General features: G+C 41.1%; 1 protein-coding gene across 4 annotated transcripts in view; it reads left to right on the top strand.

Moving 5' to 3' along the window:
* Positions 1-26571, top strand: part of SYTL2 (synaptotagmin-like 2) — a 62421-nt gene that overhangs the window by 3470 nt on the left and 32380 nt on the right. For 3 of the 4 annotated variants that reach the window (XM_008572288.1, XM_008572284.1, XM_008572287.1), the window contains exons 2-6: positions 6415-6566; positions 8824-8959; positions 21032-21113; positions 22090-22204; positions 23906-24706. In XM_008572288.1, coding sequence (XP_008570510.1) covers positions 6415-6566; positions 8824-8959; positions 21032-21113; positions 22090-22204; positions 23906-24706 — 1286 coding nt within the window. Of the gene's footprint in view, positions 1-6414; positions 6567-8823; positions 8960-21031; positions 21114-22089; positions 22205-23905; positions 24707-26571 lie in introns of those variants that run through there. The other variant, XM_008572285.1, reaches the window with a different exon arrangement.

Raw genomic sequence — 26571 nt, 5'->3', positions numbered from 1 at the left:
CACCCCTACCACTAATCAACTGTGGTTCATTGGACAAATTACTTAACGTCTTTGAGCCTCAGAGACTGCGGATGACCATAATACTAAACTCAAAAGATTAAAGTCAGGATTAACTTAAATAATTCTTAATCTTCCTAGCATATAATAGGTGATGGATACATCTTAATTCCCTTATTTACCATTCCACCTCTGCCTCTAAAAAGTACAGAAGAGTCTGTTTAGTAGTCTGATTCCTTAGAAGGAAATTACATCTAAAACTCTTAATTATTTAATGCAGTGAAGTTTAATTGAGCACATATTAATTACAAGGAACTGCTCTAGGCAATGATGTGAAGGGAATTCTAGGGTGATTGAAAACATGGCCCTCAAGGACTCTATCATCTAATGACCTTTATCCATTTAATGTATTGCCAATTTGAAATTTAAAATCTCGATTTTGTTTCCCTAACATGATTTTACAATGACCTGGTCCTCTTTCTAGTTGGTATGTGGCTTATAGATACATTATATAATTATAATATTAGTTTAAGCAAAACATCATTTGAAAAGCAAACCTACCGTTGAACTTCAGATTGTTGTTTCAAGTGCCAGTTCTTTGTGGACTTTGGAGTATAAGCCTCCTGTAGCCATGAGGACGTGATGAGTGGGTTATAGCACTGTGGCCCACAAGGCCAGACATGGCTTCAGAATCCTTTTCAGTATGGCTGTAGATGAGATTTAGCATTCACATTGAAATCTGTTTGCCGTTCCTAGTGTGTTCAGTGCTTTGAATTGTTTACATCCAAGCTTATTCAAGACACTTTGGAGATGGTTCAGTTTATGTGTTATCCCCATTCTGATTTTATGGATGGGAAAAATGAGTGTCAAAGAGGGGAAGTGTCCAGTTCCTACATCACTCAACCTGTTAATGCTTGAACATGGACTTGAACTCAAGGAAATATCCACTGTGTGTCTCAGGGGTACAGTTGAGAGGAAAACAATTCCAGGTCACTGTTGCCACCACAACTGTCTTTTACGCTGCCTCTCTGCCTGTAGCCACAAGTGCTGGGTCCGGTTAACCTGTATCTCTACCCAGCTTGCTTCCCTAACTCCCAGGTGGAGAACTTTCACAGACCAGCAGTGAAGCAGACATCACGATGGATTTTTTTTTTCTCTCTCCCACCCTTGCTCTCTGTCTCTCCCTCTCCCCCTTTCCTTTACCACTCCCACCACTTTAAGGAAATACCACCATACATACACATGTGTAATTTTAGTCTTTTATGGTTTGAAAATGACACAGTCTAGAGGTGGCGTTTCCTGTCTTTGTGTCATGCTGCCAGCAGGAAGTCACTGCACACATCAGCACCACCTCTCCCACCCCCACATACACACTGCCACATCTACAGTGATGGGTATTTTTTGCAGTAGATACCATCTCAACCGCCACCACATCTTATGACTCTCAGCTGCCTCCTTAAGACCTAGTTTCTTTTTGAGTGAAGGCAGTTATCATTGAAGAACTGATTTCTAGGACCTCTGGTCATGTTTTCTGCCAAAGCAAAGGGGAAAGGAACCAACATTTGTGAAGGGACTGCACTGTACATGGAGCTTCACAGACGTTATCCCATTTCATCCTCAGAACAGTGTAGCTGAACTCACTTAGCAAATGAGCAAATAGGGTTGAAGAGAGTAAGTGCCCTGCATGACTGGAGCCTTGCTGTTCCCACTCCAAAGCCTGTGCACTTCTCACACACTGGGCTGCCTCTCTCAGCAGGTTGTGGGGATCTATGATGTGTCCACAATACAAGAGACACGTTTCTTCTCACTTTCCACTATAAGGAACATTTGCAGTTTATTTCATTTTTACATGTTTGTTTTCAGATTCTCCATCAAACTTCGAGTCCCTTAGTAGAAAGAGGGAAGGGTGACCACCATCTTAGACACCAAAACTATATTTGGCTCTTTGAGGCAGAGTCGGGTAATGGAAAGAGAGTTGGCTGAGAGTTTGGCTGGCTTCCAGTCCCAGCTCTATGTGACCTTGGGCAAGCCTCTTAACTTCTGTGGGCCTCAATCATTTCATCTAGAAAGTGAAGCCATTTCTAACTATCCAAGGCCCCTTCCATCTCTCACATTCAAAGCAAACATCTAAGAGTACTTTCAAATCACACAATCTAAACATCTTGCACAGAATATACTGGGGGATTAAAAAAGAGAAAGGCTGGAGGATCAACCTCTCTGGCCAGCCTAGTAATCCTTACTATCCACAGTTGACTAGGTAATACCAACCAGGTCCTGCCTATGATGCTGGGCCTTTGACTAATTGTGTTGAGTAGCTGGAAGCTGGGATGTACATATGTGAGTGCAAGGGGAAAAAGCGGGAGGCTGAGGGAAAGTGTTAAAGCCAGCCTGAGGGCGTCTCTGCTTCCCGGGCTCTCCTCTGCAAGTGCTCACACTCTGTGTGCTGTGGACAGGAGTTGACCCTGGCAATTAGTGCTGTAGATTGAATTTTTTATGCACGATTCTGAGCATATGCCTGGGACATTTTAGTGAATTAGTGAAGGAGTGAGTGAATAAATAACTAGACAGGTTTATATATGGCCTTAACATACAGAGGAGGCAATCTTTTGCGATTGACTAAATTCTTTGTACATCATGGTGAAATTGTAAGGATTAAATGATGCGATGCATGTTAAGGGCCAAGAGCATGGTTCAGTACAAAGCAGATGCGGTGTAAGTGTTAGCAAAAGGAATGGAGGAATGACCAGGATGTTCTGCCTGGGAGGCTGCCAGGATGGTGTCTTCCCTGGGCTGAGTGCTCTTCTGCCTTCGCTCCTGTCCACCAGCCCACTGGTGCTTATGGAGCATGTTCTCTATATTCAGCTTCCTACTAAATACATATATATGTGCAAAGAGTATGGTAAAGGGCAAAAAGTGTCAGTCCCAGGAAATTTACCCTTTTCCCACTTCAACTAGATGGCCTAACAATTAGAGAATCAAATACTAATTTGGTGCAATTCGAGTTGAGGAAAAATGAGAGATCATGGGCTGGTAGAGGAGATTTTAATGGCACCACTAGATAGTGGGATTTTTTAAACTGCCACATCTTTACAAAACTTGGACTTTGATGTCACACACATGGATTCATCTACAGAATATTGTAGTGACTAAGGTAAAAAAAGAGAAACTGATCTTTTTTTTAAATCAGTTCTTGAGACCACATTTATTTAAAAGCTTATGTAAGCTTGTTTTATGAACATATGTGAAGAATGAAATAAGCAATATTTAAGCATGCGAGTATGACTTTTTATGCACAGATGTTAATATGATGCACAGAACATTATTGACCATAAATATGAGATTTTTTTGAGAAAGAAATCTGAATTTGTTTTATTGGGAGAGTTGTGGGGAGGGTTTCTGCTCTAGAGCAGTAAGAGAATTTGACAATTAAGCCCAGCAGTAATAGTCATGTTAGGAAATAATGTAAGCAGTATTTATTAAATTTGAAAGAATTTACCATTCTTTTGCCACTTTAAAATAGATGAGGGCTGGCTGGTTAGCTCACTTGGTTAGAGCATGGTGCTGGTAACACCAAGGTCAAGGGCTCAGATCCCCATGCCAGCCAGCCACACACACACACAAAAAAAACCCATAAAAAAATGAGCCAGAAACCCTTTCTTTACTATAATGGCTACCAGCCTTTTCAGGGATTGTGTGTTTCAGTGAGTCTGACTTATATGGCCTGTTCTCGTTGTGCATTGATCCGGGTCTTACAAACAGTCATTTAGTCAGAAGCAGATCAAGAGTTGTGCAAAGACCTCTGCAAAGTGCCTTTCAGTTGAACAATAAAAATAAATAATAACACGAAGAGAAATTAGGAGTTACTATGCTACGAGGGTTTGTGGTCTCCTTCAGCAGTAATGCTGACTGATATCATATTTTGTGACATTTTTTCCTGTTCTGGTGAGAAATGTGAATGTCCTGCCTCATCAGGAGAAGGCACTGCCATTGTGATGGGGTGTGGTTCACTTAACCTCAGCAGTGACAGGATCGTCTTTATCTCGTGCCTGACTCAGACTGGGGTGGCTGCTGAGCATTTACTTGTTCACTGATTTATTCACTCAACAAACAGTTGTTGGGTATCAGCTCTGTGCTAGGTGCTGGCCTTACAAAGGTGATTAAGATGTAGTTCTCACCTTCAAGGAGTTTGCAGAATCCACAAATTAGTGGGTGAAACAGATGTGCAAACAGATCCTTGGAACATGGTGTGGTAAGTGCTGCAGTAGAGGTGCTGGAGAAGCATGGGAAAGGAAACTAACGGTGCCCTCGTAATCAGGAAAGGCTTCACCAGTGAGCTGATGCTTGAGCTGCATCTGAAGGATGAGGAGCAACGTGCTGGACAGAGAAATGAGGGAAAGACATCTCAAGAAACTTCACATTTATTGCTTCTTACCAAGATCCAGGCTCTGTTAGGTACTTTTAGGTAAAAACCTCAGTTAGTCATCCCAGAAATCCTGCAGGGTAGGTCTCATTTTTTTCTACCTTTACAAACAAGGAGACTGAAGCTTAGAGGGGTTCGGTAGTCTGCTCAAGGTCACATCTAGAAAAGGTTGGAGCTGGAATTTGGACCTAATGTTGGGAACCTCCAAAGCCCACAGCCTTTCTGCCACAGCTTCCTGCCTCTGTCTACAGAGGTCACAAAAGAGCAGTTTGGAGAACAGTGAGAAGTCAAATATGCTGGTAAGTGGGGTATGAGAATAAATGCTGGAAAATGAATCCAAAAAGGTAACCTGAAGCCAGGTGGTCAGGGTCTTGAATGATATTCCTTCACTCTGCAAGCACTGCCTAAATACCCACTATTTTCCAGATACTAAGCAAAGATGTATTGAGTGTAGGCCCTGCCCCCAGGAGCTTACAGTCTGACCAGGGAGATGTGGAAGAACTTCTCTCTTCTGAGTTCAAACTTGATCATTTTGGGAGGAGAAAGAAAAGCTTCACCAGCAGCCTAGCAGGGATTGTGTGCTCTGCTGAAAGGCTTAAGCAATGAGAAACCACTGGAAACATTTAATAGGAACCATGATCTCTCTGGTGACTCAGAACCATGAAGTGATGATGCTGTCCCTATCAGGATTTGGAGATGGGCTGTTGTGACAATGTGTGCCCAGGACATGTTTGGGATAGGGGCACTTCTTCTTAGGTAATTGGTAGAGGAGAGGAGATTCCAGCAGAGTCTGGGTGGAAGCATACTTTCCAGGCACACTTGGAAGAAAGGAGACAGTCTTGCTAGATCTGGGGTAACTGCCGCCCCTGTTTTCCCCACTTCCAGGTATACCTGTGTGCAGCCCTCACACAGCTCTGCTACCACCATGGCCCATTCACATTCTCTGGCTAAAACACTTAGATTTGCTGCTTTAGGAAGTGTGCATATTAGCTTGAATGATAATCATAAAACCCTCTTGAATTTATGTAGCACGTTATATTCCAAGAGTTCAAAGTTTCCTTAGGGCTTTTATTACACTTTACTTTAAATACATCTTTATGAGTAAGAAAAAAATAGAGTTTGGGATTCTCATTCTATTGAGATAGAGAGAGAGATGCAGAGGTTAAAAGACTTGTCAATTAGAACCGTGTTTTTCCAACCAGTGTAAATTAGAGAAGTTTTAGGAGGGCAGTATTTGGTTTGTTCTTTAGGTTTTAGCTTTTCAGTGAGCATAGATGATTGTGGAATGCTTAAAAGCAGTATCTGCACAAATGGAACTTGCCTGCACATCCGCCTCTTCAAATCTGGTCTTCCCTGATTCCAGCCTGCCTTTTTTGTGCTCCTTTCCCTAACACTAAGCAGCAGGAGCGTCATTCCCCTGTCCCCAACAGGCTTCCAGGGAAGTCTCTGATAAACTCATTACACTGAAGTAGAGAGAACTGATGAACTGATAACTACCTCACCAGTTACTCATCGAAGGTTTATGAGGTGCCAGGCATGTGCAGAGAGGGCTGTTTACATGCATTAGCTTATTCAATCCTCATAGCAACTCCATGAAGTGGGTTAGTGGGTTAGTATTATTAACTCCTTTTTACATAAGGAAACTGAGGCTTAGGGAAGCTTAGTATATCATCCCTCCCTAGGGTATTTGCATTTGAACAGAGAACAGAGAAGACTGCAGCCAAAAAATGAATCTGCTCTTGAGAAATTTCAGGCATCTTCTGGGGATCATGGATAGAACCTTTGAATTTTTAAAAAATGTTGGCCTTGGCTTTTCTGACTTTGTAGTCAAAGGGGAACGTACATTTGTTAGTCATCTGGGAGGCTTGTGGGATCTTCTAAAATCTTGAGAGCTTCATTTTGGCAGTATGTTTACAAATTTTTTTTATGCAGCGTCACAATGAACTCATTTATTTACTGTGAGTTCTCAGCAAAGTAAAGCTCTTTTCCTTTTGTAGACATTTGCCTGAAAAAATTAAAGATGATCAGCAGCTGAAGAATATGAGTGGCCAATGGTTTTATGAAGCCAAGGCAAAAAGGCACAGAGACAAAATCCATGGTGCAGATATCATCAGAGCATCCATGCGAAAGAAGAGGCTCCATGTAGCAGGTGAGTTGATTTGGTTGTTATACTTACAGCCAGCATTTTGAAGGAGGAGTTGGGAGAAGGGAAGGGTATCAGAATCTTTACTGAAATCTGCTGAGGGAAATCATTTTGAGGTATGCTTTGCTTAATGTGTGGCCCTCAGGCTCAAAGTCCTCTTGCCCTGGATTTGGATGGATAACGGGTTTAGACAGAAAGAGATCAGCCTCCCTGTTCAATGATCTTGACATCTTACACTTCTTTAATCAATGAAGTACATTATTTAAGGGACTATAAAGGCAATATTTTGAGGGCTTATTTAGAATTCTGTTGCATTTATTAAAGTCTTACTGGGTGCCTTCCCTCTAACTCCGGATTAGTTTGTGTAGGCCCTTGTCTGTGGATAGGCTATAATCAATAAGGAAAATAGCTATCACCTTCTAAGCATCTAATAGATGATAGGCATCTACTCCTTATTATTTCTAATTGTAGAAACAATCTTATAAGGTAGGTATTATTTTCACCATTCTATATATGGGGTATACAAAGCTCAGAGAAGTAACTTGCTCAAGATCGTATAGTTGGCAAATGGCGGAGCTGGGATTTCAAAGTCTTTCTGACTCAGTGTCACACTCCTTGCAGATAAGAGCTGCCTGCATAGTATGTACAATGTATTGCTTGCTGCTCTCTAGCTTTTTAAAACCACTCAGACCTTCAGAAAACGTGACGGGTATTGGCTAGTACTGTAGACTCCATTTTGCAGTTGAAGAAACTAGACTTATGTATAAAGGGACCTATGGAGGATTCCACCCTGGTATGTATTTGGAATTTGAGAGCCCCAGTACTGCTTCAACTTCTTAACACTAATATATGTATTCTTGGCACTTACTGGCTATGTGGTCTTAGGCAAGTTTCTTGAACTCTTTGATCCTCAATTTCCAAATCTGTAAGCTTGGAAAATAGTTCCCACCTCATAGAAAAATGCATGCAAAGGGCTCAGCATTGGTGCCTGGTAAGTTAGTCATCACTCACTTGATGCATATTATCAGAGAAGTTCGGGTAAAGAAAGAGTCCTGGGTCTTCAGAGGCAAAAGAGGCTATTTCCCGAAAAGGGAGCTCTGACATCTGAGCTGGGTATTGAGGACTATGTAGAATTTGGATGTGTAGAGATTGGGGGGAGGTGGAAGAGGCAGTGGAGAGGGACATTCTAGACTAGAGTTGTTTGTTCCCCTTTGTATTCCAGAGCCAAGCATCATGTTGGGCATGTTGTAGATGTCCAGTCAATGCCTCGTAATGATGGTGCTTCTGTCCCGGTGAGGACTTCCTGCCCTGAGCATCCCCAGGCTGTGTACATTTGGTCCTGACCCCAATTCATGTCAGACGAACCTAGAGGTGTTCAGAATTTTGTTTTAGCGGTCTCTGGAGTTACCTCCTGTTTTGAATGAAACTCTGAGTTTCTTCACCAATTTAACTGGTAGCTAGGGTCCCCAGCAGCCACCAGAGGCCTGAACAAAAGAACACTAGCAGGGGATTCATCTGCATGGGTTAGGGATCAGATTGTGGGCACCAATTCAATGACACAACCACAATGTGAAAGTTTAAAAGTTTTTCCATACTTACAGATACTGTGGGGGTACTTACACACCACACCTGGAGACTGAACACACATTTTGGGGAGCACAGGCAAGGAGAGAGAGAGAAGGGACCCATTATCCAAACAGGATAGTAAACGAGCACTAGTTCCAGGAGATCACACTGTGGCTGAGGCATGGTCACTTTAAGTTTGTGGGCGAATGTGTGAATATTCTCTTGAAAGGAAGTGGTGGGAGAGCAGGGAGCCCAGCCTGCTAGGTGGGAGACATGCCTGTAAGTTTTTATCTCTGGCCACCAGCTGGAGCCATTCTGATGGGATATAGTATTGGTAACTCAATTGGTAGTATTGGTAGCTCAAGGGTGACTGAGCTCTCCTTCTGGTATGAGAAAGTTAAACTTGTATTTAAAAATGGATGCCGAGGCAACATAAAATTATTAGCACACATTACACCTGCACACTTAAAGGTACACCCATGTTCTCAGGAGACTCTGCTTGGGGGGAGCTAAATGTCATGGAAATCTGCTGATTTCTCTCACAGATGTAATTCTGATCCTGAGTACTTTGACTCAGTGATTACCTTGGCACTTGGATGGCCTCCAATTTCAAGCCTTCAGTGATAAGAGAGATAAGAGAATTGTAGGTCATGGAGGTGAGAGATAACCTTCCTGTCTTTATTGTTTCCTGTTTCAGCTGAGCAGAGCAAGGAAAGAGCAAATGGTGCAAAGGAAAGCTGGGTGAATAATGTCAACAAAGATGCTTTCCTTGCCCCAGAGCTGGCTGGTGTTACCGAAGAGCCAGAAGAAGATGCAGCACCAGCAAGCCCAAGGTAAGACTGAGCCTGTGGGGAGAACTGCAGCATGTAGATATTATGGTTTAGTGTGCTAAGTGGGCAAAGTGGCAGGCAAAATGCAGGACTGGCGTTATGGGCATGGGGAAGGGGACAGTGTATAAGAGAATTCTGGATCCTGATGGGGACAAAGCCTGAGTGTTACTCTTCCCCAACTTCCAAATTTTTAACAAATCTGAATCTTAAATAAAATTAAAATGTTAAGTGGTAATTTCTTCCAGCACCAGCAATAGCTGTTGTATTAATCTATTTCTGTTGCTTATAACAAAATACATGGAACTGAGTAATTTATAAAGAAAACGAAATTTATTGCTTATAGTTTCAGAGGCTGGGAAATCCAAAGTCCAGGGAACAAATCTGGTGAGGGTCTTCTTTGGGTGGCTTTAAGGCAATGGAGGGGTCTCACATGGCAGAAAATGACAGAGCAGAGAGATAGCTTCTCATGTGCTCTCATTTTAAAGCCCTCAGAACCATGCTCATGACCACCATTTTTAATTCATTCACTAGTCATGGTCCTCAGAATCTAATCACCTCTTCAGGGCCCCACTTTGCAATTACCATAATAGGATTTCCCATCCTCTTAACAGTCACAGTGAGGGTCAAGCTACTAATATATAAAACTTCGGGACATAGTCCATATCATACTGCCTCTGGCCCCAAAGTTTATATCCTTCTTACAGGTAAATACATTCATTCCCCAGAGTCTTAACTTGTTTCAACTCAAAAGTCCAAAGTCTCAAAGTCCCATCTGTAAAATCAAAACAAGTTATCTACTACCAAGATGCAATGGTTGGACAGGCATAGGGTACATATTCCCATTCGAAAAGGGAGAAATAGGCCAAAAGAAAGGGGTAACAGGTCCCAAGCAGCAGAGCAGGCATTCGATCTAAAAGCTGGTGAATCATGTACCTTGACACCATATTTGACATCCTCTGCACGCTGGTGTTTGGGTTGGGTCCCCAAGTCCTTAGGCAGCTCCATTCCTATGGCTTTCATGGTCTTAGGCCATGCCTCAGCTCTTGAAGGCTGGCATTGCATGCTGGTAGCTCCACAGGTCTGGGGTGTTCATAGTGGTCCCACTCTCACAGCTCCACTAGGCATGGCACTGATGGGGTTTCTCTGCTGCACCTCCAGCCCCACATTTCTGCTCAGCATTGCTCTGGCAAAGGCTCTGTGTGGTGAATCCACCCCTGCAGCAGATCTTTTCCTGGTCCGCCAGCCTTTTCCATACTTCCTTGGAATTTGGGGTGGAAGCTCCTATGCCTCCACAGCTCTGACATTCTGCAAGCCTGCAAACTTAACACCACGTGGATGCCACCAAAGCTTCTGGCTTCTATCTTTCAAAGCTGTGGGCCCAGCCACACCTGGGGCCAATTTAGTCACAGCTGGAGCAGTCAAAGCACCTGGGGTGCTGGTGCTAGAAGCAGCTTCCCAAGGTGGCCCTGGGCAATGAGCTTGTGGAGGGCGCCTCAGGCCTGTTCCCCAACACCATTCTGTCTCCCTAGGCTTCTGGGCCAGTAATGGAAGATGCAGCTTCCAAGATCTCTGAAATGCCTTCAAGGTCTTTTTTCCCTTCTGTTCATAATCCCTTTCTTCCATACCAATCTTCTATTATACCATTGCATTTTTCTCCTGAAAATGCTGTCTGCTTCTGTACAACATGGCCAGGCTGCCAATTTTCCAAATCTTTACTCTGCTTTCCTTTTAACTTATGGCTTTACATCATGCCTTTGTCCCCATAACTGACCATAGGCTGTTGCAAGTAGCCCTGTGGCTTCCTGAATGTTTTGCCGCTTAGAAATTTCTTCTGCCAAATACTCTGGTTCACAGTTCTAAGTTCCAACTTCCACAAAGTCCTAGGACCTGGACACAATGCAGCCAAGTTCCTTGCCAGTTCATAGCAAGGGTGATCTTTGCACCAGTTTCCAAAAAGCTCCTTCTCAATTACATCTGAGATCTTCTCAGAATACCTTTACTGCCTATATTTCTATCAGCATTCTGCTCACCATCATTTAACCAATTTCTAAGAAGTTCCAAATTATCCCTGGTTTTCTTGTCTTCTAAACTCCTACTAGCAGCTAGGCTTTTTCTAGCTTGCTCCTTCAAATTATTCCACGCTTTCCTTAACACCCATTTCCAAAGCCACTTCCATATTTTCAAGTATTTGTCATAAGCAACACCCCACTTCTCTGACCCCAATTTTCTGTATTAGTCCATTTCTGTTGCTTGTGACAAAATACATGGAACTGGATAATTTGTAAGAAGACAAAATTTATTGCTTACAGTTTTAGAGGCTGGGAAATCCAAAGTCCAGGGAACACATCTGATGATGGTTTTCTTTGGTGGTGGCTTTAAGGCAATGCAGGGGTCTCACATGGCAGAAAATGACAGAGCGGAGAGAGAGATAGCTTCTCATGTGCTCTCCTTTTAAAGCCCTCAGAACCATGCTCATGACCACCATTTTTAATCCATTCACTAGGCATGGTCCTCAGAATCTAATCACCTCTTCAGGGCCTCACCTTGCAATTACCATAATAGGATTTCCCATCCTCTTAACAGTCACAGTGGGGATCAAGTTACTAATACATAAAACTTGGAGGACACAATCCATATCAGTTATTTTTTATTTGTACTAAGGATTTCTCCTTAGAGTAGAATAAAGAAATATTCTAAAATGAATGTAGGAGAATAAGTCATTTAAGGAATCACATTGTAACAGCCTGGTGCAATGGAGGAAGCTCAAGAACAGGAACCAGACAGACATGAATTCAAATTCTGAATTTGCCATTTATTAGCCATTTGACTGCGGCAAGTTATTTAACCTCTCCGAGACTATTTTCTTAACTATAGATAAGAATGATAATGTATACCCAAAAGGCTATGGTAAGATTCATGGTAATATGCACAGAATACCTGGCACATGGTAGATATTCAATAAATGCCTCTTAAAGATGCAGATTTGACTCAAAACTTCAATCCTGTTTTTTTGGTGTTTTCCATATATGTTGCCATCTGGCTGATCAAAATGTGCATTTGTACATCTTTCCTAAGAAATAGCCAGTTGTGGGGCTGTGTTGCCACAAACCTTTTGAGCCATGTTGATTAGCTTCTAGGTGTTGAAATATCTTCCTATTGGTGTCAGACCCTTGAGGGTATATAGTTGTTACTTTGGTGGGAGGGGCAGTTGCATTTTATCTCTAGCTCCTCAGTGAAGAAAGTTCAATTCAGAGTCCTCAACTGGGATAAAGTTGATGAATTTGCTGGTGGGACAGCCACTGCATTAGGGACTGAGGCTGAGGCACCTGGGGAGCTGGGATATTTACAGTATAGTTTACAGGGCTGGCCAGTTAGCTCAGTTGGTTAGAGCACAGCCTTATAACACCAATGTCACAGATCCCTGTAGTGGCCAGCCGCAAACAAACAAACAAACAAAAATATGTAGTTTACAGGTAGGGGGAAGGTATATAATATAAGTACCAATAGGCATTTCAGAGTCAAATATGAATAAAGTTATGTCACGTGGATAATGGAATACTGACTCTATTAGCGTACCCATTATTTATCCATATCTCAGTTGGAGAGGGATGGTTTTATTTCTCATGAATGGTAGGCTATAGTGTTTTCCCTCTGGGACTATTTGTAATGTTCTGTTATATCTGTAGAGGCCATGTTGGCCAGAGGTTAAAACACCTCAGTTGAGAGCCACTAGTTGGTACTGTGACCTTGCAGTAGTATTGACTTAACTTCTTGGGCTTTTATTTCCTCAGCTATAAAATGGGAATAATAACAGTTTGCTAGCAGGATTATTGAGAATTCAATTAGGTAGTGAATTAGAATTCTTAGCACAGTTCATAGCACATAGTAGGTGCTCAATAAATGGAAGGATAGGTTCTCAAATACACATAGGTATTTTAGGAAGCCCAGGAAAAGGTGCAAGGAACACCTACCTCTTTCCCCTTGGTGACTCCCCATTTACCAGCTGCCTGTAATGGCCCTGGTGGGATGAGGACTTTCCTTCCATAAGGAAAGATGAGATCTAAAATATTAGAAACTCTGGGAGAAAGAACACAGTCATTTAGATTCACCACTAAGGAGCTAAGAGTAGCTCTTAAGAGTTTGATGGGTTTGGGGAGCACCAGAGCACTGACCAGCTGAGAGAAGATTGAGCAAGTGCCACGGAAGGGGAAAGAAGAACATCTGGGGTGTCAGAGACAAACTTAGCTCATTGCACAATTTTGTGTGGGTCAAACTTCCCATCCTTCTTCCAGGAACTCATTCCCTCTCAAAGGACTTGAAGGATAGAGGTGCCACTACCCTTATGCCAACTGATTTTCCTCCTGACCATGTGGGGCTATTGGGTATCCTCCTGCTGTTCCTCAATTTGAGGCTAATATGTAACTTCCATGATTTGCATCTTCATTGTTTTCTGCATTCCTTGTGTGGCCTCAGACAAGTCTTTTGGGTTTCATCTGTAAACCAGGAGTTGTGAGATTAAATGAAATAAGGTGTATTTTGCAGGAAAAAAGATAATTGGGAATATCCTGGTGGCATTATAATTATGTTGTTATTACATCAATGAAGTATAGTCAAGAAGGCAAAAATAAAGATGTTAGATGTATCCAGCATGCTTTGCGCATTAAGGGCCAGCCCTATAGTATGTGGCATGGGTGGTAATCATCCAGAACTGTAGAAGGAGCTGTTTTTTACTTTCCTCCTTTCCGCGTCAGGAACTACTGCTTTACTTGGTATCATGTTCCTGCAGTGTTTCTCATCTATACTGTAACCTTTGTGAACTGGGTGTGTCAAGTGTATCTTGGGGCTTGTACTTTTAGACTTAGGAATTTCAATAGAATGACTCAATACCTGTTAATATTTTCTTAGCCAGGAGTCAGAAGTTGGAGAGTGTGAGGCAACAGAGACTGGGTATTGCACTTTCTGAAGGAGTTTTTCTAATAGGCTCTGTGGCAAGGTCCTTCTTTCTCTTGTGGGCACAATTCTGTGGTGTCCTACCCATGAAGAATTGAAATACTGTGAGTACCCAGCATGGAGTCAAGCATTAGCAGCTGACTGCATTCTTTCTGAACTCACCTTTGTTTGCACCTGTAGCATGAGGAAGCAGAGAGGTTTATGAGCAGAGGAGCAGAAAATAAGGTTCCCTCTGGAGTGACAAAGGGAAAGCACCAAACACAGGTCTGGTTCTGAAGTTCTGACTTTCAGATATGCAGTGTTTGTTGGACCAGCACTTCATAAACTGTTTGTAGTAAAGGACCAGCTTTTTGTTGTTGCTTTTTTTTTTTGACAACGGCCTAACATGACTATATTATCTTTTTTTATTATTACTTTTATTTGTACATATTTATGAGGTACAGAGTTGACTATCAGTATTTGTGTACAGTATGTGATGATCAAATCAGTATTATTAGCATGTTCATCATTACAAATCGTAATTACTTTTTGTGTCCCTTACCCAGTTACTCTCTATCATCCTTCCTCTCCCCCTTTTCCACCTCTACTAACTATAGTTAATTATTATTTCTAATTATCACAGTTTGGTACCTTTTGTAAGATATAATAAAAATTAGTGCTTGAAAAATGAAGAACAGATAGAGAGTGAGAAACTGAGTGAATGAATGAGAACAGTTGAGATAACGAATTACTACATAAAGAATAAATGGTGAGTGAGGGGATTAGTGAATAAACAGATGAGTGAATAAATGAATGATTCAGTGAAGTGGTTTGGACCCCAGGGAGTAAGTAGAAAAAGGGAAGGGAGAAAAAATAAAACAAGGTAAGAAGAGGATTAATAGCATCCGGATTTCATTGCTTTGCTTTACTAAGAATCTCTTACTTCAGAAGTATCACCATGAGCACTGTTGATTATAGAAAGACGGAGGAGGGCCGGCCCAGTGGCGCACTGGAGAGTGCACCGCTTGGGAGCGCGGCGGCGCTCCCGCGGAGGGTTCGGATCCCATGTGGAGACCGGTTCCCGCTCACTGGCTGAGCGCGGTGCGGGCGCAACACCGAGGGTTGCAATCCTGTTGCCGGTCAGTAAAAAAGACAAAAAGGAAAAAAAAAAAAAAAAAAGAAAGACGGAGGAGAATTTGAGGGCCCTCTCAAATCTGCGTGACTACGAGAGAGGAGCATTCACGATGGAGAACTAGAAGGCAGGGAGGTAGGAAGGAGCTCGGCTGCTGCAGAGGTTTGTAACATCCACAAATCAAAAACATGTCTAGAGAATGTCTCCAAAATGAGTTCAGGGAGAATAGGATAAACCCCTCACCCTGGTGTTTCATTCCATGACATTGGCAGGTTTTCCTCTGGGCACTTACCTATGAAATGGAGAGAAAACAATGAATTTCCTTGCAAGCAAACCTGTGTGTCCCCACTCAACTTTGTTTTTGGTAGAATTAAAACTCTATTTTGTAAGTCAATGTAGTGAACTAAAAATGATAGTCTTTGAGCTTCATTCCCTGTGCTTTAGTGATACTCACTTCTGACACCTGTCTCCCTCTTACTCTCTGTTGAATGGGAACCAATCAATTAAAACCATAGCTTTAGCTCTGAAGTGGTTTTGTTGTTGTTGTTGTTTCCTAGTAATGTTCTTTTTCCAGGAAGGATTTTGTTTGTATATATCCATCTCCCTCTCTCAGAAGGATTAGCCATTTGCACTTACCCTCAATGATAAGATTAGTGTAAGGTACCTAGCTTGTTCCCAAAGGAGTTTAGAGATGAGCCAATCTATGGGACAGTGCATTTGATATTTTTTCCTAGGATTGAGAGCAAATTCAGTAATGTAAAGATTTCATTTCTTGGAGGACTGGCTCACAGAATCATTTATATTGAGCTCTTAAAAGAATCTTTCTTAATCCTATGAATCTCAGATTTACTCAAATCAGTTGCGGTAGGAATAGTTTTACTGTGACATCAAAATTCCTCATACGTGGATGGGAATATTTGTGCTCAACACATCTGTAGTGTGAACTATGGTGGCACTGGAGACCTATGTATGCCCCCAAGTGACATTTTCCTTAAAAAAAAAAAAATTGATTTTAAGGGCTTGGCATAGCATATTTTCTTTTCTTTCTTTTTTTTTTTTTTAAAGATGACCGGTAAGGGGATCTTAACCCTTGACTTGGTGTTGTCAGCACCACGCTCTCCCAGTGAGCAAACCGGCCATCCCTATATGGGATCCGAACCCGGGGCCTTGGTGTTATCAGCACCGCACTCTCCCGAGTGAGCCACAGGCCGGCCCGGCATAGCATATTTTCTTTTCTTTCTTTTTTTTTTTTAAAGATGCCCGGTAAGGGGATCTTAACCCTTGACTTGGTGTTGTCAGCACCACGCTCTCCCAGTGAGCAAACCGGCCATCCCTATATGGGATCCGAACCCGGGGCCTTGGTGTTATCAGCACCGCACTCTCCCGAGTGAGCCACAGGCCGGCCCGGCATAGCATATTTTCTAACTTGCTTTCCTCACTCCATCCCTGAGCCATTTCTTCATTTTGTTTGTTTGTTTGTTTGTTCAAGCTTCATTGAGTGCCTACACATGCCAGCACAGTGCTGGGCACTGGGGATGAGACACAGCATGAGTCCCTGAGGAGCTCATAGTCCTAAAAGTGTCTGCATTTTAATAGAATCTAAAGGAAGAGAGTGAAATAACAACAACAACAACAAAAATGGGAAAAACATCACTTGCAAAATTTATTTCTGGTTTTACAAACTTAATATTTAAGCTGAACAATACCTCTGAAGAAGGTATAAGATAATCTGTGATTATTTTTTAACTGTTTTAGAGAGAATGGCTGGCTTAGGTTCAAAACTTTTTAAAGTTACTGCATGTGCTTGGAAGCACTTTATGGCTGAATATAGAAGGCAGATGAGGTGTCCAGCTGCTTTTGTGGTGTGATTTTTAAGACTGCTGTAAAGCTCTACCTCTTCCCCAAGTGGCCCTTCCATGGTACCTAACCTTATATAAACCTTAATTATTATTTTTAGTTAAGGCTTCAAAGACTTACATTAAAATGCAGACGCTTTTAGGAGGGGAACCCTAAGGCCAATATCATAGTCTAATATTTTAATAATATTCTTAATGAAGTTTTGTCTCAGTGCAGCTTCTAATATCACAGGTCCTTTTTGAAGAATGCCCGAGGGAAAAAAGCTATAGAAAACAGGGTGTGGGATTTGGCTTGCTTCACAGTTCAAAAATCTCATCATGTATCTTTTATATTCAGGACACAGTCTACTACCCTCAGAGGGGAATTCTAAGAAACAAAAGACAGTATCTGGCTAAAAGAGACTGTATTCTCTTAGGAAAAATAATGCATTTATATATGAAGATCTGACCACATGATAACAAAAAGTGCCAGGCAGGGAGCAAATTCCTAATCCAAAGTGCCAATAAAATGTGCTGTAATAATTGAGATAAGGAAGACTCACTCCTAGCCGAGCTGATACAGGAGATGAGATTTGGACAGGGCTTGAAAATGATAGGGATGATCTAGACAAAGAGAGCAGAGAGAACACTTACAGAGAGGGGCTGGGGGGTAAGCTGAGTGGAAACAGCAGAGTCAGGTGAGTTTCTGAGACAGGAAGTAGATAGACCACTTTGGCATGAAGGCTCAACAGAAGGCAGAGTGGGAAGGTATGTTGGGATGGATGGTGATGGTTTCCAGTGCCCTGCTGAGGAGTTCAGACTTCATTCCACAGACCTTTGGGATACAGGGAAAGGAAACAAACAGAAGGACATGATCAAAATTGTGTTTTGGACCATTCCAGCTTTGTGGTGGAATGCTGAATGGACTAGCAGGGTGGAACTTGGAAGGCAGGAGGCCAGATGTGAGGCTAATACAGTTGACAGAAGTAAAGGTGGTGTCAGTAGAGCTGGAAAAGAAGAAATAGCTGTGAGAGTTACTAGGAAGGAAGAATCACCCTGACCTGTCTCGTCCTCTTGCCACAAGCCACTGCTTTAATAATGTAAGAAATCAGAGGCATTATAGCCTAGCCATGACCATGATTGTCTTTGGAGTCAGGCACACCTAGGTTCAAATCCCTAGAACTTTCATTAATTTTGTGACATCAAGCAGGTTACTTAACCTCTATACATTTCAGTTTTCTCACAAGTAAAATGGGGTGAGTGATACATACCTCATAAAGATGTTGCAAGAATCAATTGAGAATAAGATTTTTGCTGTAATGATGATTGCTACATGAAAGGCAGGCAAGCAAAACATTGTGGTATTCCTTGAGAGAAGCAAAGCTCCTAGGAAGTAGCTGTATATTCAGACAGTTTAAGGCATAGGACTTTTGTTGTAGTGTTTTTAATTAAGCAGACTGTGAACTGTAGCTAACTAAAGTATCCCATCTTCATCCCATTTTCCCCCTATCTGAACCACAAGGTAGCTCAGTGAACACTGCATGTTTCTGGTATTTTAGTGTCTGACCATGTATTCTGACTGCTTTGTTTCTTCCTCTTTTTTGCTTTCTGACTAGCAGGGACAAAGACATTTTGTTTAATTCCTAAATAATTTGCCTCATTGTAGTTTGGCAAGCAACATGCATTTAAAAAACAAAAAATAACCCGGCCACCTGTCTTCTGCTGTCTTCCCTGGCACAGCTCATTTGGCCGTCATTTATTTAGTTATTCACCAGTCATGTAGCAGGCACTGTGCAAGGCCCTGCAGGGGGCTATGCAGATGGTCAAGATGCTCTTGAGTGATCTTCCAGTTTACTATGAGAGATAAGATGTGTATCTTATCTATGCTAAGAAATAACATAATATGTGTCTCATCTATGATATGTAACAATAATATGGTATGTAGATATATAAGATTGAGGTTTCATAGTAGATATGAAATACATAGCTGGATAGTGCCAGTAAGGGACAAATTGGTTTTGTTAAAAGAAAAACTTTAGGCAATCTAAATTTAACAAGTTTAATTTGAGCAAGAAGAGAAAAAAAAATTTAGAAATGATTCACGAACTGGGCAGCCTCTAGCCAGAACAGATGAAGAGGGACTATGGCCGAAACACGTGGTCAGTTAGATTTATAGACCAGAAAGGGGAAGTGATGGTACAGAACAGTTGACTGCCTGCAGTTGGCTGAGATTCAGCTGTAGTCACAGAAGCACACTTCTAAGTTAGGTTTTCAATTTGCCCATGTGCTTATGTGCCGAGTTAGGTTGCCATTCATGCATACGGAGGCTTTCTCAGGCCAAAATTTTTAGTTTGATTTAACAGTTTCATGTCTAGGAAGGAGGGACAATATGATGTGCCATATGGGATGTTGGAGTCGGGGGCCTGGAGGCACAGGAACTGGATTTCCAGGGAGCAGAGGGAGAGGAATGTAGAGGCTTTGCTTATCCCTTGGGCTTGGTGAGAGGGAAGGGGAAAGGAAAATAGCAGAAGAGGGGTGTTGGAGACCCCCAGCCATCAGCACTTGGCTCAGGTTCTATGATTGTGTGACCGTTTTATTTACTAAAGGAGATGATACAAAATAGGAGAAATTGAACATAACATCTGCTCATATCACCCACTGGCTTCTTAAAATGACACTCAGGAGAAATTACTTTCTAGTTTTGAGCTATTGGTTGTTTTTATTGTATGGACACTGAATTCTATCAGTGAGCAAGTTTCTTTTTTCACTTTGGCTTCTAGATAACTAGATTCAAGTTTGCGACTGCCAATTGTAGGAACAGAGAACTCCTGTAATGTGTCTCTCTATTAGCTTTAATTCTGGCTCCATTGTAAGTTTCTACTCTGCTCCCTGCCCTTCCTCTCCCTTCTCCCTTTCTTGCCATCACATGATCAGGCTGTATTTTATATACATCTGCCTCACTTGCTGTAATTTCTTTCTGGAATGCAAAATGAGGAGGGTAATGAAGGAAGAATGGCTTCCTCAAGAGTTCAGCCTTCTCCTGGGACTAACTCTATACAAAAATAGCAGTTGAAGCACAGAGGTAAGGAAAGGAAATGAAGCTTCAGGACCATTTAGCTCATGACTTTCGTGGCAGTAATCTTGGGCAAGATTCTATGACCTTGGGGCAAATTACTCCCCTCCCCAGGCCTGTGGTTCCTTTGCTGCAGGAGGGAAAGCCTGTAGTCTCCCAGGTATTTTCCAAAGCTCTTGATTCTGTGATGCCACTATGAGAACTGGTAGTGTTTAACAGCAGTTTCAGCCAATAGTGACATCACCTCTTATGCCTGAGGCAAGGCCACTGGGGCAGGAAGTCTGAGCAGGTTGTTTTCTCCCCCTCCAGGGCCTTTTTGACTCTCTTTGCCTTTCTTACTCAGCTAAGGGAGTGGTTGTTCTCAACTCACTTCTCCATTCACTCTTGCCTTAATCTCACCATGGGTCATCCTTTCCCTGGGATGGGGAATCATTGTCTAGAGAATCCACTTCACTCCTCTAAGGCAGCTCCAGGCATCTACCCTCTCACCATTTCTTGACACTCTAATTGTCTTTATCTCTCTGTATTTGAATGAAAACTCACCTGAACAGCCTGGATAGTTGGGTTAAAAGTCCCAGTAAGGTGCCTAAATGCACCAGCCTTCCTGCACATCATCTCTCTGATCTGCTGTTTTTTCTCTCCCTTTGCCAAGTCACTTGTCTCACCAGAGCCTTTTCTTCAGTTATTTCCTACCTGACTTAGAGTAAGTTAGAGTAAGCACTGCCGTTGTGGTCCTGCCTTTTGGAATCAAGCCCCGAGTCTCTTTGGGGCTTTATTTCAGCAGTGAAATCAATTGCTTACATTCCAGTCTGCATCTGATATTAGCTTCTGACTGAGACAAATTTATTTCTACAAATTTAAATTATGGACCTCCTGTGTGCCTGGTACTGTGCTGTCTCCTGCTTGTCTTTCATTCCTGTCTGCCTTTGCCTTTTCTTCACTGCTTAGTCATCTCTAGTCCCAACTAACTCCCTCTCCCTTCCTGGCTGTTTGGTTCTACATACTTCCTCTCCTATCCTGCCTTGATAGCTTTTGGCTTCACAGGCTTGATTTATGCTTCCTCAAAGGGTAAGGTTTTATTCCCTGAATTATTATTTCTTTTGCAGTTCCATTGTGGTAAATCCAGCTTCCACTGTGATTGATATGTCCCAGGAAAATACACGGAAATCACCTGTGTTTCTCGCTAAGGTAGATTGAGCCCAGACTTCAAAAATCTCATTTTTGGTGGGAATGCTATTTTTAAAATTTTATCAAAGCACCATGAGATAAAGATAATTTTATAGGACTTTTTTTGGTAGCTGATATAGATCATTTTCTACTATTTAGTGTAAGAAGTCACTCTTGTTGTGGGAAAAATTGATGACTACCATGTTACCACATTGCTGAAGACCCAGAATTCTTGTTCTAGAGAGGTCTGAAGCTATTTGGTGCTGTTTCTTTTAAGCATATGGAATGTGGCTCGTTAGTTCCACGTCAGTCCTTATTCCTACTCATAGCTTCCAGAATCTCTGTTAGAGGTCAGCTTCTGGGAGGGAATTGCCAATTTGTGAAACTTTAGACTGTGAACATTGATATTCACTCTTACATTAATAAAAAAAAAATCTCTATTTACTGATTTTCTATCATTAGAATTGATGATCGTAACAATGACTGTATCTTCTGAGTCCTTAGGAAAGATCAATTACATTTATATTTTGTATAGCTGTAAACTAGCACAATGAGAGTCTGATGTGATAGAAAGAGTACTGATGGAAATCTTGACCTGGTTAGAAACCCAGCTTTGCCTTGACCTTTACCAGGTCTTTCATATTCCCAGGGCCAAATTTTCTCATCTGTAAAATGTGGGATTTTTATTTGAATGCCCATTTCTTTCTTTTTTCTTTTTTTAAGGAATTAATTTATTTTTTAGTTGAAAATTTGAATGCATTTTTCTAATCTAACTTGTAGGACTCTGGCATTGAATATCTTTTGTACAACTTTTTTGTATGGCATGTATGGTAATCTTGTGCTAACCACATTAATCAGTATAACCATTTTTTAAACATGCCAGATGATAGAGTTTACTGGATAAAACTATCAAATATTGGACATAATAAGTATTTGCTAACACTGAGTTGCTGTTATGACATTTAAAATAAGTTTAATAAACAATATTTTTCCCCAGCAAAGGAAAAATCCATTTAATAGCTCCAAGTTGCCAGAAGATCATTTATTGCAACATACAAAAAATGAACAGTCAAAAAATGGAAGAGCTGGCTTATTTCAGACTTCAAAAGAGGGTAAATATTATTTTTATGGACTTAGATATTTTTATCTATGTTATCTGTGGACTAAGGGAAATTCTCAGAGTTCCTTTCACTAAAGTAACTTCCAAGAGAAAGTGAAAAGTCCTGATGGTTTTCTTGTTCCATTATTCCCATTGGTTTCCTCCATGAGGGAGAAGATGCAGAAATTTTAGAAACTGGAAGTTTATGCGTTCCAGTCTTGGAGCTGCCACTTCTTATGTGACTGCCATGCCTTGGGTTCCCTTGTCAGTGAACTAGGACATTTTTGACCAGAGGCATTGAGTCTTTCACTTAATAGTATTTATTGGATGCCTATCATGTGCTGACATGGTTCTCTCTTTAAAATTAAAAGAGGTTGCCTCAGGAAGAAGTCCACTTGACAATGTTATGATCCCCTAATCTGTAATCATCAGCCCCATTGCCCAGGAGCGTTTGATCAGGTTTGTGGCTTAATTAATTTAAGGGTGCCTCTTATGGAATTTTACTGTTTGTACCTATTGTTTGGAGGAAATACTAGACAATTCAGTCTCTTCATAAGCAGCTGTAAGAAGATTGCATAAGCTTTAAAGATTGGTCAAGGGGTAAAAAAATTAACAATTGAACAGTAGAACTAGGGTTTTCAATTAGCCTACTAATATTAGTATATTTTTCACTGGGCGTACTTTTATTCCATAAAATATTTTGAAGGAAAAAAAAAATCACTAGAACATGTTGTTCTTAACTCTTTTTTTAAAGGTCAAGTTATTTATTGTCTTTAAATTATTCTAAAGCATTCTGTTATATTGAACTATGCTTCATTTTGTACTTCACATATTTTAGTATTTAAAAAAATTTTTTTAATTAAAATGTATTGGTGTACATATTTATGGGGTACGGAGTTATATTTCAATACATGTATAGAGGGGTTGACTGGTTAGCTCAGTCGATTAGGGTGTGGTTCTGATAACACCAAGGTCAAGGGTTCGGAACCCTGCACCGGCCACCTGCCAAAAATACAAAAACAAAAACAAAACAGTACATGTGTACAATGTGTAGTGATCAAATCAGGGTAGTTAGCAAATTCATCATTGCAAAAATTTATTGTTTCTTAGTGATGAGAACATTTGAGTTCCTCTATTCTAGTCATTTGAGAACATACTATAAATTATTGTTAATTATAGATGCCTGGGACTACTGTACACCAATAGAACATATTTTTCCTATCTAGCTGTAATTTTGTGTTCCTTAACCAACCTTCCCCTTCTCCCCTTCCCAGCCTCTAGTAACCACAGTTCTACTCACTACTTGTAAAAGTTCATTTTTTTTTTCTTTTAGCTCCCACATGTGAGTGAGAAGATGCAGTATTTATCTTTCTGTGCTGACTTATTTCACTTCACATAATGTCTTCTAGACTCATCCACGTTGCCACAAATGACAGGATTTCATTCTTTTTCATGACTGAAGTAGTATTCCATTGTGTATATATGCCACATTTTTTTATCCATTCAGAGTAATTTCACTGTCCTAGAAATATTCTGTGTTCTGATGCATGAATTTTTAAAGGCTTTCGCATTAGGTCTGCACTTAATGCTACCTACTTTACTGTCTTTAATATTTTAATACTTTTACTAAATATAGGTTAAGTTTATGATGCATATTTTAAATTGTAGAGTTACTTTCCATTTAGTATATCACCTAATGTGTTTTAATTTTCAGGTGAATTGTCTGAGTCAAAAGAAAAGCCATCTGTCCCAGATGTTTCAAGCCAGAAGTTAGAGAAAGCAAAGCAGACTTTGCCAGGCCCTGTGAATGGGTCCCAAATCAAGGCTCCAATCCCCAAAGCCAGGAAAATGATCTACAAATCAAATGATTTAAAGCAAGATGTTAATCAATCTTTTCCTAGACAAAGGACATACCCCCTCAATGCAAAAGGGGCTCCGAGAGGGATCCTCAAGCGCAACTCCAGTTCCAGTAGCACAGACTCAGAAACTTTTCGTTTGAATCACAGCTTTGAACCAAAAAGCAAAATTGTGTCACCTGGCCTAACTATTCATGAGAGAATTTCTGAGAAGGAGCATTTGGAAGGTGACTCTCCTCTGAACTCACTGGAGCCACTAAAGCATGTGAGATTCTCTGCAGTAAAGGATGAACTTCCACAGAGTCCTGGGCTAATTCATGGTCGGGAAGTGGGAGAATTTAATGTTTTAGAATCTGACAGGTTGAAGAATGCAACGGAAGATGCAGGGGACATAGATGAGTTTCGGAATGACCCTAAGCCTTCCCAATATAGAAAGCCTTTGCCTTTTCCTCAATCAGCCTCAAGCCCAAGTGTATCAGAAAATGAAATACATCAGCCAGTGACTTCTGGTTCTTTTCCAACTGATGGACTCCATTCTCACTCAGAAGTTTTAACTGCAAGACCACAGTCCACTGAGAATTTACCCACCATCAATGAACACAAAGCTAAATTATCAGAATTAAAAAGACTTGAATCAGAATTGTCTAAAAGCCCTGCTGGTAAGAGAGTTGTCACTATCAGGTTATAAAAACAGACCCAATGGGCTTGGAATGGCTAGGCCATCCAACCCTGTAGAAGCCTGATTTTGTCTCTGTGGCATTCCAGCCAGAATTCAGACAGATGCCACTGGGGAAACATACCTCTTAATGGGTTTCGAGGTTTCCTTCAACCACCAATGACTAAAAGAACCAGGACAGCACAGTTTCTGGCCCATTATGATTTACCCTAAAAAAAAGTAACTATCAGTCATTTAACTAAACAAATGACAATGTTTTGAGTTAAATCAAGGTGTATGTGTGTGTATAAAATTAAAGAAATGCTTTATATAGAGTAAATATACTATTACTCACCTAATGCATGTTTATCAATTATCACTTCACCAAATTTTGGTTTGTCTTGTGATCTCAAGAGAATCTTCACTTTCTTAGCCTTGAAGGATGGGAAACTAGACTTTTGAGTACTTGCTGTGAAAAAGCCTCAGACTTTGACCTGCCCAGGGCCTTCAGCCGTTTGTTCTTAGACTTTAAAAGCTCTGAAGGAACTTTCTGCTTCAGCTGGTGTGAGTTGAGAGGCACTGAGGGTATTGATTCTCCTGCTTTCTAGCCCTCTCTTGAAGGTCTTACAACTCCCAGGGGATGCCTCCCAACTACTTTCTCAAACCTATATTACTTCCGAATTTTTATGTTTTTAAAAAACAGAAACAAGGGCTGGCCAGTTAGCTCAGTTGGTTAGAGCACAGCCTTATAACACCAAGATCACATTCAGATCCCTGAACTGACCAGCTGCCAAAAAAAACCCCCAGAAAACCGAGAAACAATGGGAAAAATCATGCTAAGCACAGCCTTATAACACCAAGATCACATTCAGATCCCTGAACTGACCAGCTGCCAAAAAAACCCCCCAGAAAACCGAGAAACAATGGGAAAAATCATGCTGTGTATTCTCTCCCATTTTCAATAATTCTGCATCTCGTATAACTTCGTATAATGTATGCTATACGAAGTTATTACGGGGGAGTGGCTTGAAACCCAGAGATATGCCCTGAAACCCAAACCCAGGGAAACTGAGCACCTCCAATCTCAGTCCTGCCCCTGGGACAGCTGTGGGCTCCCCTGAGGTTGGTCCCCATCGGCCCCAAGCCATCTCGCAGGAATGGAGGGGGAACAGATCTGATTGAGCCCCCTGAGGAACAGTTAAAAGACCTAGACAAATGTTACTCTGTGGTAGTGTATTAATCAGTTTCTGTTGCTTATGACAAAATATTAGAAACTGGGTATGTCACCACCCAGGGGTCTCACATTGCAAGATGGTGAAAGCAGAGAGAGCAAGAGAGAGAGAGAAAGACAGACTCTTCTTTTAAAGCCCTCAGAACCACGAAGGGTTTGACTTTAGCTCTGAGCTTCAGGACAGTCACCACCACACTCACTGATCACACTGGAGAAAACAAAATGAAAGAATTCCTCAGAGGAAACAAAACATTACCTGGCATTGAATATTTAAAATAACTCTTCTTATTTTAAAAGTAGTAACTTTCACTGTAAAACATTTAGGAAGAAAAACACACAGAATAAAGAATATCTCATCCGTGATGTCATCACTCACCATTAACTATTGCTAATGTTTAGTTGTAGAACCTTCTAATAATTTTTAGGCATGAATGTAATTTGTAAATTGTGTTTATACTGCCCAGACTTCTTCTTTCACTAACAGTATATCACAGACTTTTTTTCATCATCATTAAATAGTTTGTAAAGACTAACACAGAATTCTTAAAGATTTCTCAAAGGAACTTCACAAGGCATGAATGTAATTTGTAAATTGTGTTTATACTGCCCAGACTTCTTCTTTCACTAACAGTACATCA

This window comes from Galeopterus variegatus, unplaced genomic scaffold, assembly GCF_000696425.1.
Source record: "Galeopterus variegatus unplaced genomic scaffold, G_variegatus-3.0.2 Scaffold773, whole genome shotgun sequence".
Taxonomy (NCBI): domain Eukaryota; kingdom Metazoa; phylum Chordata; class Mammalia; order Dermoptera; family Cynocephalidae; genus Galeopterus; species Galeopterus variegatus.
The sequence above is the reverse complement of the archived record's forward strand: the minus strand, read 5'-3'. Positions and strand labels throughout refer to the sequence as shown.